Here is a 14,378-nt window from a genome sequence, read left to right on the forward strand (position 1 = left end):
CCTGAGATCAAGACCTGAGCTGAGATCAAGAGTCAGACACTTAACTGACTGACCCACCCAGGCACCTCTGTAGTTCTTCCTGCTGGGAACACTCTTCCCCCAAATATTCCTGTGGCTGCTCCCTTGATATACTATCTCTCTCTGTTAGAATATAAATTCACTGATGGTGAAGCTTCTGCTGATTTTGCTCACTGCTGTATCTCCAGCATCTTGAACAATCCATGGAATATAGTAAGTGTTTAATCAGTACTTAGAGCCTGACTCTCTCTTCTAAAATCTTCCTTGCCTCCTTACTTTTTCAGGATGGGCATTCTGTCTTACCTGTGCGATTCCAGGGCCACAACAATCAAGCCACCCCAACCCCCAATTTTTATTTACTTCTACTTTTCAAAGCCAACTCTCTTCCAGGGTGAGAATGCTTTTTGGATGATATCTTTGCTTGGTCTATTTCCTTTGCCTATTGTGCCCTCACTGTATCACTCCTTCTATTTAAACTGCACACTTCTAGCAAAGCCCAGCTTGAGAACCACCAGGACTTGAATTTCTCCCTATTCCAAATCCCAACTGCTCTTATATATGCTCTTCTTAGAAAGCACTATACTGCACCATTGGGATGTTTTACAACAGACTTGGTTGTAAAATGTTTTGAATCCCCAGTACCTTCATAGAGTGACTCATAGATTGTAGGAAGGCATTCAATGTTTGTACATAAATAGAATCCTTGTTCTAATGCTTCAGTTCGTGTAGTCTATTAGCAGCCATTTCTTTACTGCCCGTTGGGTTCCAGATGCTGTGCAAAATGCTTTTAACATCTGGCTCATCTTTCCTGAGGGCACTTGACAGATATGATTTCACCATTAATCCTTTTTTTTTAATCCTACAGTGGCTTCCAGTTGATATTTCTGCATTATTACCTTCAAAGGTTTATTTTTCTAATTATTTTTCTTGCTCCAATTATGTTCTACTTTTTAAAATTTGGAATCTGAAATTTTAACAAAATTATAACTAAAGAAGGTAAATATAAGAAACAAATAAAATGCCATATATAAAGTGCCTAACACTAGCGTTGGTGTGCATTGGGAGATCAGTAATGATGGCTATAAATTATAGGTTCTTTTCAGGTGACTTCCACTTACGTAGCATGGTATTGTGCATGTTTGTAATAAATAATAATTGAAAACTTTATTGACAATGTGTGTGCTTCTACATACAGGGAAGCTTCTGTGCTCTCAGTTCAATGGGGAAAACAAAAGAAGACAAGGCTCTCACTGGCCCTCTCTGAGCCGACATCTACTTGGAGTCAAGTCTGATGGCCACGAAATAGTGGTGATAAGAGGACGCACATTACCAAGGGTCAAACTGAGCCCTAATAACGGCAACACTTCACTATTTTATGGAGTTGATGTCCATTATTTTGTTTGCCTCTCCCACCCCTGCAAAGTAAGTGCTATTATCCTCACTCCACAGATAAAGGAACTAAAGCTCCGAGAGGTGAATTCTCCATTCCTAAGTGACAGAGCTTGGGTTGAAATTCATTATTCTGGATTTGGGTTCAGTGCTCTCTGCAGTACAGTTTTCATGCATTCCCTTATTCGTTCTTTCACTTGTTTGGTCATAGAGTCAGCACCTGTTTGTTTGGTAGCGATCATATATCATGCACTGTGCTAGGTGCTCGGGATAAAAGGCAATAAGATACTGCCCTCGTCTAGAACATAGACAATAGGCAGAAGCAGTATGTCTTAAAGAAATTCACAAAAGAAATTCCTAAGGGCTGGTTCAAGAAATCCTGTCACAATGAACCAGCTCCCTATTCAATTCTCATTCCCTCTATGAAGGCTGGATGTTTTTAGTTCATTATCCCTATTATTCTCTATGTACTTAGAGAGCAATAGTGTCTCTTGTTGCTTTCTTCAAACCCAGGGACACTGAGATGAGGCAAGACTGGATGGCTTACAAAGTACCATGCACGTCAGCACACAAAGGCTGTGATGGTAGGAGTGTTCCTCTCCTCATTCCAAGTGTAGTCTGTGGACGTACTTTGCTCAGCACCACTGATGTGCTCCTGGTATACTGAGCTGACTGATATTTTGCAAATAGAAGCTTATGTAAATACAATAGGAGAGCCTGCTATTTAAAAGGAGTTTTCTGATGAATCTTTTATTAAATTAGTATTGTCTTTCTTACTTTTGGGTCCCCACCATATTTCTTAAAAAAAAAAAAATCTCTGCTTTTTCTCTATTTCCTTCCTTCTTAATTACTTCTCAAACACTTTGAATTCTGAGTTAGCCTTTTTGAAACCGTTCTTGTTATGGGCATTAGCTGACAAAATCCACTGGACTTCTCAGTCTTTATCTTACTTGAACTTCCTTCCACATCTCACATTGTTTTATTGAAATTCTGTGATGTCCCGTTATCTTGTTCATGAATCTCAACTCAACGTCTTTAGGCTTCATAGATCCATCTCTCCATCTACTCACTGGACATTTCAACCTAAACCCATTTATTCATTTATTCATTCAATTATTCAACACATATTTACTGGGTGCCTACTAAGTGACAGGAAAAGGACTACACCTTGAGACAAATACGATGAACAAGGCATTTACTGTCTGAAGGTGAGGAGCAGGAAATAGATATTCACGGGAAACTCGATGGGTCTAAAAATGAACTCATGATTTTTCTTTGCAAATGTCTCCTTTATTCTGCATGCTCTCTACCATTTAAAACTCGGACAGTGATCCCAAAGCACTCAAATCAGAACTTAGAAGTTTTTCTCTGCTTCCCTTTTGCTCAGCCACAGACTCTTGGCTGAGTCCCTTCAAGCCAAGGTCACGAGGTTCTCCAAATCTCTTCCTTCCTCCCCACTCCCCCTGGTCCTGCCCGAGCTTGGATCCTCACTGTCTTTTGCCTAGTTTACCATGTAATATCCAAAATGGTCTCTTCACCTCAGGCCTGAGACCAGCCATCCCCTGCCCCGCCCTACTCCAGTCATATTTCTGTTACCTCGAGAGAGACCTTTCTAAATCCAGATTTCAGTCAGACCTTTCTCTGCTAAAAAATCTCTTCAAGAGTTCCCCTCCTTTCAGGAAAAGTCCAAACACCTTCTTATGCATTAGAGGTCCTTCTGGCTGGACTCCTGCCCACTTTCCAGCCTCACTTTCTGCTCTGCCTCCCCAGCTATCTCCACTGCCCCCTCCCATCCTTCACTCCCGTGATGAACAACAGAATTTCTCAGATGCTGCGTGAAAATGAAGCGCAAATATTCCGTCCTCTGGGAAGCCGTTTCCAGCATCCTCCCCTAGGCAGAGCTTATCCATTACCTTCTCCTTGAGCCACCAGTGCACATTATCCATCATAATTAGTACAGCAACTGATTATTGAGAATTTACTGATTCTGACATCATGCTAGACCCAGAGGCAATAATGATGCAGTGTTTAAGGGCATGACCTTTGTACATTGCAGCATTGATTCAAGTCCCAATCTGTCATTTGTTTAGTAAAATGATCTAGGGCAAGTGGCTGACACTCTCTCTACCTCCACTTCTTCATCCGTGATATGAGGATAATAAAAACCCTTTCATTGATTGTTGTAAGGATTAATGAGTCTATGGACCAAAAAATGCTCAGCCCAGTATGTATTGCATGATAAGCTATTATTGAAGTCATAATTATTGTTATTGGACTTTTTATATATATCACAGAGAATTTGCCCCCAAGCCCTAAGTTTTTATCTCCACTTCACAACTAAGGAGGTTAGATCGCTTTTCCAAAGTCACATAATTAGAAAGCAGTAAAAGTTTAGAGTTTAAGTCCACACCCCAAAACGCCATTCGAACCCTCATGACCTTGTGTGAGATGTATTTACTGTGTACCCAGCTCGCCACCTGGCTCGGAAGCTCCCGAAGGGCAGACATTGTCATATTCGTATGTCGTATAGGAGAAGTTCAAGAATGAATGAATGTTTCAGCCAAGGCAGACTGATGGCTGTGAGATCTCAGTCCTGGGAGAGGGGAAGAGTGGCTGGTACGGCCACGGTGGCAAGGGAACATGAGCCGTCCCCCAGGCTCCGGGGTCACTCACTCATCGCTTCTATCTGCACGTGGACGAGGTTCTCGATTTCCTCCTGCAGGGTCTGCTGGGGCTTCAGGGGGATGGGCAGGTAGCCATAATGCTCTCCGTTGCAGAGGTACATCTGGATGCCTGAGGACCCAAGAGACCAACAAAAGCAACCAATCAGAAAACACCGTTCTTAGCTCCCTAGAGACAATGAAGGGGGGGCAAGCTTGGACTGTGGCTGAAGCTGAGCTGGGCTCGGAAACCAAACAGTAGTTGTTTCAGACACTGTCTGTAGACCTCAAAAATGCTCTTTATTAAGAAAATTTAACACAGCATTGGGGGCTAATAAAAACCGTGGGCCATTCTTCAGCTCAGAGGAAATTGATTTTTTTTCTCTCCGAAGAAAAAGCATACTCGTGGTCTGAAATGAAGCACTACAGGCATGAAGGGATCAAAAGGAGGCAAGGAATTCCCATTCCAGAGAACAGAATGGAACACTGTAATCCGCCTACAGGAAATAACAAGAAAATGAGGAATAAAATCCACATTTGATATGAAAGCAAACAGGAAAATCCTGCGAGGCTGACAGATTATTAAAGCTAAATCTAGGCATACGGAGAACAAAAAACAAAGGAAATTTAGAAGTCTCAATGGCTCTCCATGGTTTTATTTCTTCTCTTAGCAGGCGTGCAGTGGGAGTCAACCAACAGACGTGAAACTTGTATAACAGATTCATAAAAGGACGAAAGTCCTGGTAAGAACCTTCAGTGTGACGATATCAGAAAAATGCCCCAGCCCCCTTGTATTCAGCACTGGGTTTCCAGGCCCCACATGGCTAATTCCAAGAGTTGTACAGCATCTCTGTTTAACCAGACAGCTAGCAGTATAGGAATCAAGACGGTCTCACAGAGATCCAACAATTGGCAGTCCTGCCTAATGAAAAGTCTGCTTAGTTCAAAGGATGAGTCTGCCAAGCTCTGGTCATGGGTCCAAGCTTCTGATCAGTTAATTGCTGTAGTCATCTACGCTTTCCAGAGACAGAATTACCTGCATAGTGACTTCTCTATGTTGTGCAGATGACATTTCCTCCAGTCAGCTCGATCACCTGCCAAATCAGGTGAAGCTGTCCCAGGGCATTAACAGAGAAGAACGGGGGAAAGAAAAGGGCCTTTATCCTCCCCTTTACTGAATCTGGCTCAAATCAGGGCTTGTCCAGCACATGCTGTCACTTCTCTTGCTTCACCAAGTGAACTCACTAACTCTGTTTGCCCACATGAATGCTTCTGAGGAGCTGCGAGCCAAACGTAGCCTCTTGCAAAGTCATGATGAGATGAGGAAATGGAAGGAAAGTGATTTCATGCTTCGGTGGCCTCTCGATCTTAATTAGGTAAATCATTTTACCATTCACCTTCCCAAAGCTTCAGTAAAAAGGGGAGATGAGACCTAGCCAAGCTGTCCATCAAATGTGGAGGGACAAGAAAGGCATTTTCACACAGGCAAGGTCGTAAGTATTTACTGACCATCACGCTTTCTCAAAAAGTGACTGGATCATGCGGGAGAAAGAGAAGGGGACAAGTAAAGGGAAGAAAAAGAGGAGGGGGCAGATCATGGAAAACAAGGAAGACCTGAGACATGACTGACAGAGACATCCACGTGGGAGGGATGGGAACGCCTCCCGGGTTGGGGTTGATAGGTGTGGCCCCACTCAGATGCGAGTGCATCAGAAGTCTCCGGGAGAGACATCTTCACAAACGTGCAAAAAGAACATCTGAAAAATCAGACCATTCTAAGAGAGGTTTTAGACAATTAGGGCTTAGTTTTCGATTGTATTGGGAATGATAAAACTAAGCAAAAAAAAAAAAGTCAATTTTTAAGTTAATTATGGAAGGCAAACTAACCATAGTCTATAAGTGGCTCAGCTTGGAATTAGGTTTGCACAACTCTATTATTTTTTTCTTTTTTAATTTTTAAAAATTTTTAAATTTAAATTCAATTGGCCAACACATAGTACATCATTAGTTTTTGATGTAGTGTTCAATGATTCATTAGTTGCTTATAACGCCCAGTGCTCGTCACATAACTCTAACAACAAAAACACTGGCCATGATCTATCTTAAATCACCATGTAATTCTGCCGAGAGGGCAGGGTGTTGGGAAGAACGTGTTTGCACTGAGGGAGCACAGGGAGGAGAGAGGGCTAACTCCTCATCTTCTGTAGTGAACCGTCAGTAGATAATGCCTCAAGCAAAACCAGAGGATCAAGAAGTAGCAACACGAGCATATTATTTAGAAAGACAGATATAATATTATACGTCTACCATCAGAGTTAAAAGTGTCTGTCTTCTAGAAGAGGGGAATGGTGGTACGGGGGGGTGATGTGTAGGGGACTTCTAATTTTATGGTAAATCTTGAGGACTCTTTGAACTCCTTCAACTACTTACATGGATAATTTGATAGAAACATAAAAATTTTAAAAGGACATGTGTTGATAATTAAAGTCTATAAAGGAATCTGGTACTCTCAGTGAAAGCTACTTCTGGAGAAAACAATTTTTTTCCCTTTGGAAAAGAATGGTAAATAGAGCTAAACCTCAAAGCTCTGTACTTGTGAAAATATCAGATGCTTTCTTGTACTCACATAATACCTTAACACGGCAAATTGATATGCTTATTTTTATCCTTGGTGGTGACGAATCAGATTCAGAAGGGCTATGATTTGTCCAAGGTCACACATTAAGTCATTAGCATGAAAACTTTGTCCCTAAAGATCCAAAGCCAAGTATCTTTCTATCTGCCCAGGGTTCTGAAGCCAAGTCTCAGAACCAGTAATAATGAGTTGTTCTCGCACACAGGAGGCACTTTGGTTGCTACCAGTGCCATTCAGGAGGCAGATCTGCCTTCCCATCACCACATCTCTTGCCATTTTTGACTCAACAGCAGGCATTCGGAAGATGACTGGCCGGCGCCAGAGATGGCTCCTGTGGCCATGATACAAAGCCCACATCCCTGGCCACAATGGGACGTGAACTCCTGACCTTGGCTTCATTATAGCCACAGAGACTCATCTATGACCCTGTGCTCTCCTCTGGGGCTAGATCAGCAGCCACACCCCAGCACACCAGCACACTTGGATTGCCCCACTCACTCATCACGCCACATGTGGCAATGACTGGAGTCAGAGGTGAAAGGTTAAGGATCAAGGTCTGCAGTTAGACGGTCCCGCTGGGTATGTGCAGACTCTTTATTGCCTTTTGGACATTTAACAAATGACGCTGAGAACAAGAGAACAGAAATCATCTTTCATTAAGACTCTTGCAAGGGAGAAGGAAAGTGTTTTGCTTTGGATCTTCGAAAGGCAAAGCTTCTGTGGGCCACACGAGACTCCCAGGCTCTTTCTTGTCTCTCCTGGAAATACTTCAAAAGAAGTTCAAGTTCCACCTTGGAGCCACAGGACTGTCAGGAAAGCTTTTTCATTTCCCCCAAATGACAGTGATTCTTTCCTGCTTGACCCCTGATGTGTTCATGGTTTATACCACTGGTGTGACCCTCAGCTCTCCCTGCTTCACAACTACTACTCATGTTTCCACGTGTAAAGACCTTATCTCCCCAAGTAACACAGAGCCTGACACGATGCCAGGCATGAAGGCAAGGCCTAGAGTATTGATTCCCTCTCCTTTCTTTTCTACCTCTTGTCTCCCCAGTTGAATCACCAAATAGCTTTGGGCCTCTCCACCTGTTTTCAATGTCCTGGGAAAGCCTATGGGAGTCTGACCCATAACAAATGAAGTCTGAGTGAACAGGCCAAGCAAAGGACAGAGCTGAAAAATTCCTATCCAGCCTGTGTCACTCTTCCAGCCCCAAATCCAGTTCTTGGTTTAAAAAATATATCCTAATAATTGAGTGCATGGGTCACAATAATACCTTATGCACTATCAAAGAGGACTCTGTTAGACAAGGGCCATTACTGTAATTGTGAATAGTTCACTTTCTTGGAACTTCCTCACTACAAGCTTGTAAGCAAAGGGACTGGCACAACCCAAAGGAATGAGAAGGTCCCGAGTCTGCTTCCCATCCTGCAGAAGTCAGAGCAAATCACAGACCAAGTTAAAAGAGGCAGTTTCCATTAACATCGACCCAAGAACCTTCATGGAAACTCCCAATCCAGATGAGGATATGAACCCTGCTGTTGCCTTGACACAGGGCTCAAGAATGCCTACACCCAGCTAAATGGCTCTAGCAGCCAAGGGAAAATAATCAGCCTTCCACATTTCCACCAATATTCTCATTCCTACCAAGTCTACAACTGATGAGTGGGACACCAAGGGCTTTAAAGATGGCCTTATGTGTGAGCTGTAGCTTGAGTTTGTATCAACATTCTCACCTGCCAGCAACCTGCCTCAGTTGCCTAGGGTCCTGATCGCATCCCCCCTAATGTATATGATGACAGCAGTTTATTCACCATCTGCCTGGCGTCTGAGCTCACTTTTGCTAGTGGTGAAGTGGCACGTTTCTGGCTCATGGGTAATGGGACTTCTCTCAGGAAGGTGAATGATCTTGAGAATACAGCTTTGCTTTAGGAATGTCATGTACCTTCCTGCTGAGTTGCCGTCATGAATGAAAGCCTCCCTGACAGCACATGCAGGGTGACACAAGACAAATCACTTACCCTCCTACTGACTTGCCTTCCTCAAAAAGCCTACGGGCCCCACCAGAATTGCTTCCCAGTGGTTCTTAAAAGACTCTGGCTCTGCCTTTCCTTCCATGGGGACTGTGGCAGAGACTGCTGGTCCCCTCCATAGATCTGTCCCCTCCTCCCTTAGAGTAAGAGAACTGGGGCTCTAGACTGCATAGAATAAAGAGCACATTCTGGGCCCTGCTTCCAGCTACGTGCTGACCTGTGACTAAGTTCTGGCTAAGGGGATATGCATGAAGTGACATGTTCAACTCCATAAATGAAGGAGTGCCCTTCCCTCTCCAGCTTTTACTCAATGGCTAGAATGCATCCATACCGATGAGATATCTTGGGCCATCCAGTTAGGGACGATACTCATGGAGGATGGAGAAGCAATGGAGAAGGAGCCGGGGGCTCTGAAAACTTTGGGGAACAGAGCTACTCCGCCAGCTCAGACTTTTAAAAAAACGATAAACTTCTATTTTTAAAGTCTGCGGTCTTTGCCAGTGTTGTCTTGAGCTTCTGTCAGTTTTCTAATTAATAAAAAATTCCTATAGTGAACAAAACGATGCAGCAGCACCACAGAGAATCAACCACCCGCTCACGGCTGCCCCGCCGGCACTGCGTCCCCAGCACGCAAAAAAAAAAAAAAAAAAAAAAGAGAGAGAGAGGATTTCTGAGGAAGGGCCAGCCTTGGTTTCTTGGTCACTGGTGCTCACAGGGACAGCAACAGAGGGTCCTGAATTGCAAACAATTCTCTTTAATACTACCTGAAAGAAAAGGTTTATATAGGACTATTTTATACAAAGATGTACAAAACACAGGAGCTGGTTAGTTGCAGTGTTTCCATGGTGACAGCACAAGTGAACACAATCGGTACCTGCTTGCCTGCTGGAGAAGGCAAAGACGATGATGTCATCAAAGGTCCAGGTATAGTCCTGGTGCGGGGGATAGAACATCAGCTTGTCGGAGGCTTCCTTCCTGAGGTCAATTAGGAATGTGGAGTGAACCATAGGGACGGGAAAGCAGCCCAACCTCTTCCATTCTCTGATCTGAAGGTAGTCTGGGGTGCGTTTATAGAAGCCCTGGAAAAAAGAAATAGGTGGGCTTTGTTCTCTGATCTGAGGCCTTCATCTTTCCCAGTCTTCCGCTAGGCTGCTTCCGTCCAAGCCACCACCAGTTAAGCAGAAGTCCCCAAGCAAAGTCACTTCCACTTTTCTTATCTGGGCCTGAACATTTCCAATAGAGCTCAAGAAATGTTATTTGCATAGAAAATCATACTTAAAGGGTCTTGTTATCAGAAATAATTTTGGTTTCAGCCTATCTCTGGATTTAATGATCTCATAAAAGTATATTTTATGTTGACGTATGATTGAATGTGAAGTCTAAGTACTAAGAGGTAGTGGAGCAGAGCAGGTAAAAGCACAGCTTTTGGTGTCTGGCTGCCCAAGTTCAAATTCTATCTCAGCAACTTATTATCTGGGGGTACCAGTCAGGTGACTCAACTTTGCTGTGTCTATTCTCCCATCTGTAAACCAAGATGGCATGGTCTACTCCACGGGGTTGCCTGTAAAAATTAGGCAAGGTAAAATCTGAAAAATGCTTAGAATAGGGACTAGCACCAAGAAAGCATCAAAAAATATTGGCTAAGGAGCACCTGGCTGGCTCAGTTATTAAGCATCTGCCTTCGGCCCAGGGCGTGATCCCAGGGCGCTGGGATCGAGGCCCACATCGGGCTCCCTGCCCCGCTGGCAGCCTGCTTCTTCCTCTCCCACTCCCCCTGCTTGTGTTCCCTCTCTCGCTGGCTGTGTCTCTCTCTCTCTGTCAAATAAATAAATAAAATATTTAAAAAATATATTGGCTAAGATTAAAATTACTACTTTAGGTGGCTAAGATTTTTCATGAAATGTGCAGTGCTTAAACATACAAACACGGTCCTTCAGTGCAGTTACTTATTCAATATTCTGGTGAAGCCGCCACTGCTCCACACTCTTTTGGGGAGTCTCCTTTTGAAAGTTCTTTCTGGATGGGCACACAGGACAACCAACCTTCTTACTCTGTGGTGTTGAACACACTGGTTTGGAATAACCCAGCTTGTTTTCCCCCCAAACTTAACCGCTCATTCAGAAACCATCTACTGAGGACTTGCCATGTGCCAGGCAGTGTTTAGATGCTGGAGACTGAGCAGTAAGTAGGCCTCCCCGGTCTCAGCCCTCACGAAGCACGGCGTCCACGGGAGCCGACACTCCAGCGGCACCAGTTATAACTTGACTATTGCCAAAGCTCAGCTCTGTTCCAGAAAAGATGAAGATGCACGATGTATGTATGAAGATGTTAAATGTATGTGGAAGCTTTGAAAGGCATTTCCAAAAATGTTTTAGGCGACAGCAGGCTCATGGAATGAGTGTGAGCCAGCGCCCTGAAGGGCACGATACTCCGTGGACAGAGAACTTGTCGCATGCTCATCGATCAGTCGCCTTGTTTTATGGTCACATTTTCTGTTGTGATGTTAGTACCCCCGCATTAGGCACTGGAGCCTCTTCTATCCCTCTGACATTTCCTTCAGGGTCTAGGTAGGTATTCTAGCTGAGCCCCCCCTAACACCGACCACATAATAACGTAGAAGGATCACAAATTAACAACTTAAAAGATGTGAGGGGTAGAGTCCTCGTAACCTTCCTTTAACTATTTGATCTCAGCCCATGCTTAACCTCTTTGAGCTGACTTTCTTCTCCTGAAAAATGGGATAACAGCTGATTGGTCTATCTCACAGGGTTGTAGAATGGTTCACCTGTGATAAGGTCTCTGAAGATATGTTGACAACTGTAATTCATTATATGAAGTAGTATTATTGCTACAATGTTCTACTAGCCTTTAACTTAAGGATTGCTGAACATCCTTCAATTTATGAGCATCCTTCCAAGGGATAAAGGACACACTGGTTCTTTGAAGGACTGCCTGAGAACGCATGTCAAATACAAAGTTCTAGACTACTTAGGAACAATATGTTCAGAATGAGAAGTTTGGAAAACTCAGGACGATGAATCATTGAATATCCTGAGGGTGAGCAGAAAGAAGCAGAGAAAATGAGAGAGAGAGAGAGAGAGAGAGAGAGAGAGAATGAATATGCCTCCTGCAGACAGGTGTAGGTGATGATGTGTCTTTTTTGACAAAAAATGAATGTTGTTGGTAATAAATCATTCCTGTTCTTGGCCAGACAACACCAGGGTCATTCTGTTTTGGATGTGTTTAAAGGCTCTGGAAACCAGGGCCTGCCTTTAGCTAATGAAGTCATTGGCTGTTTCTGGTCCTACCCTAACAGAAGCCTGACTTAGGATGGTAGAAAGCCAAAAAAAAAAAAAAAAAGATAGAAAAAATTAGAATTGCCCCTAAGTTGCTCTCTATTTTACTGTGCAAAATAAGTGAGCACATTTCTCCTGTTTGCTTTTAATGATTAAAGCAAATAAGGAGATAATAAAAACCTAGAGGCTGTAGTTACTATGGTAATCCACCCGTTTTCCTGGTGTCAACACGTAACTCATTAAAAACGGCCCTCGAGTGATTCCACCATGGGAAACACCGCGGATTATTAACTGAGAGTGCATGAATTTAAATGAACTTTATAAAATGTTCTCTCCCGAAGGAACTCAATGTCTTTTATAAATATGAACTTAATGTCTCCTTAAAAGAGATGTGGATAACATGCATTCAAGATCTCTGGGAACTGCAGGAAATAATTGTAACCAAAGAGGAATGGCTCATCCAGCAGTGTGCTAGCCCTGCTGTTAGTTAAATTTTCAGAAATGTTGCAAGCCAGTTGACATTTTGGTAGCTTAAAATCTGTTTTTAAGAAATCATGTTAATTCCCACCATTCTGAAATACCACAGATGGTAGCTTTGCATATTTTTTGCCATTATATCACCAAGTGGCTACACTGCAATTATTTACCTTTCCCTCACTTCGACAGCATTGAAGTTGTTTACATGGTGGGAGTACCTTATCAGGGCGTTTCCCCCACAGAGAGCCAGTTATTAAACATTTATCAGCACGCGACTGGACTCCTGCATCCAAAGCCAAACCAAATATAAAAGAGGAACTCAAAATTTATCCCTTTGAGCATGCGAACACATTTAACAATTTTTCCTCCTTTAGCTCAGCTTTATTCCGTATTGATATATACTACATTGACTGGTTTCTCTCTTTAATGTATCTAATTTATTAACTAGAGAATTAAAAATACAAGCACCAGAAGCATTCATTGTAACAGAGTTCTCGACTTTGAAGATTTTACAAAGGAAAAAAGAGATGATGGAAATTTAAAATTTTGTTTTTCTCTTGAATTTTGTAAAAACCAGCTACCATAGCAGCTCTGATTATTAGGTGTCTTTGGAAATAAATTTGGCAACATATATCAAAGGTCATCAAAATATTTATACTCTTCAACTCAGGAATTCTACTTCTAAGAAGCTATCCTAAGGACATAATATTAAATACAGAAAAATGTACATTAATCATCATGGTCATTATAATAGTTCAAAGTTGCAAACAACTTGAATAATTTCAAACTAAGAGAAAGGGTAAGTAATTTGCATTATAGCCACTTGATGATATAGTTATTAGCAACACGCTGTTATCCATGATGTCAGCGTGGTGGGGAGTCACATAATTTTTTTTACTTTTTTCCAGTTCCAAATTTTTCTATAGTGTTCTAATGTTTTAATACCAAAAAGTACTATTTTTTTTTTTAAATCTCAGAATCTGAGAGGGCAAAAGTACAAATATCAGTAAGCTTTATTGGTTAAGTTAAAGCTTCCAAGGCTAAGCTCATTAGAATATTTTCTTCATCATTCATTAATACAAAAGAGCTCACTGGATTATGCATTGGATATGGATTTCCCTCCTTTCCTGAACATGGCTACTCCTCTACTACCATGACACGCACGTTTCAAGGGAGGAAGTGAGGAAAAAGATGAATGCGGCCATGGTGGACATATGGGTGCCTTATTAGAACCCACTGCCTTAATCCATCAGCCAGAAGACTTGCCTGAGGTGTGATTCCGCACCAGAAATTAGAGTACAGGCCCCGAGACTCCAGCATGGGTGCCACAATGGTTTTGTTTTCTGCAATCATTAGATTGAGGGTCTGTGGATTAGTCAGGAAGTTGTCAACATCTATGAACTAGGAAAAGAAAAGGATAATATCAGGTGAAAAAGTACTTTTCACTATTGGGTTCAAGACTAACCCAGCACTTCTGAAAGATCACAGAAACTTGCTCATGAGACATGGAACCAGTTCTTTATGTTCTCCTTACTGAAACTTGTTGAAGATGGATGGCGTTCATTCGGGCAAAATACATTAGACTCACATGTCTAGCTCTGCGTGAGGCGCCAGGCAATAAATTGATGTTACCATACCGGGTACACACTCAACCAGCACCCAACCCACACCTTGGTTAGTGGTTATTAACCACTAACAGCTCCCAAGAGCTCTTAAAGATTCATACAAAAACACTCATTGAGGGCCCAGCCTAAGTACAAATGAACAGACTTATTTAGGTTGTCCATAGTAATGCCAAAATGGCCCAAAACAGATCCATTCATGCCATTTTAATGTTACAAGTAGAATTTTTGTTGAATGCGCATTATATCA

At 42.5% G+C, this 14,378-nt stretch overlaps 1 protein-coding gene across 1 annotated transcript in view; it reads right to left on the bottom strand.

Annotated features, from left to right (window-relative positions):
• COLGALT2 (collagen beta(1-O)galactosyltransferase 2) overlaps window positions 1-14,378 on the bottom strand; it is a 104,978-nt gene that overhangs the window by 26,237 nt on the left and 64,363 nt on the right. The window contains exons 4-6 of the mRNA XM_045811372.2: window positions 13,773-13,907; window positions 9,608-9,812; window positions 4,081-4,200 (exon numbers count right to left, since the gene is read on the bottom strand). Of these exons, the coding sequence (XP_045667328.2) occupies window positions 4,081-4,200; window positions 9,608-9,812; window positions 13,773-13,907 (460 nt within the window). The remainder of the gene's footprint in view (window positions 1-4,080; window positions 4,201-9,607; window positions 9,813-13,772; window positions 13,908-14,378) is intronic.

Source organism: Ursus americanus, chromosome 2, assembly GCF_024610735.1.
Source record: "Ursus americanus isolate L20-20 chromosome 2, mUrsAme1.1.p, whole genome shotgun sequence".
NCBI classification, from domain to species: domain Eukaryota; kingdom Metazoa; phylum Chordata; class Mammalia; order Carnivora; family Ursidae; genus Ursus; species Ursus americanus.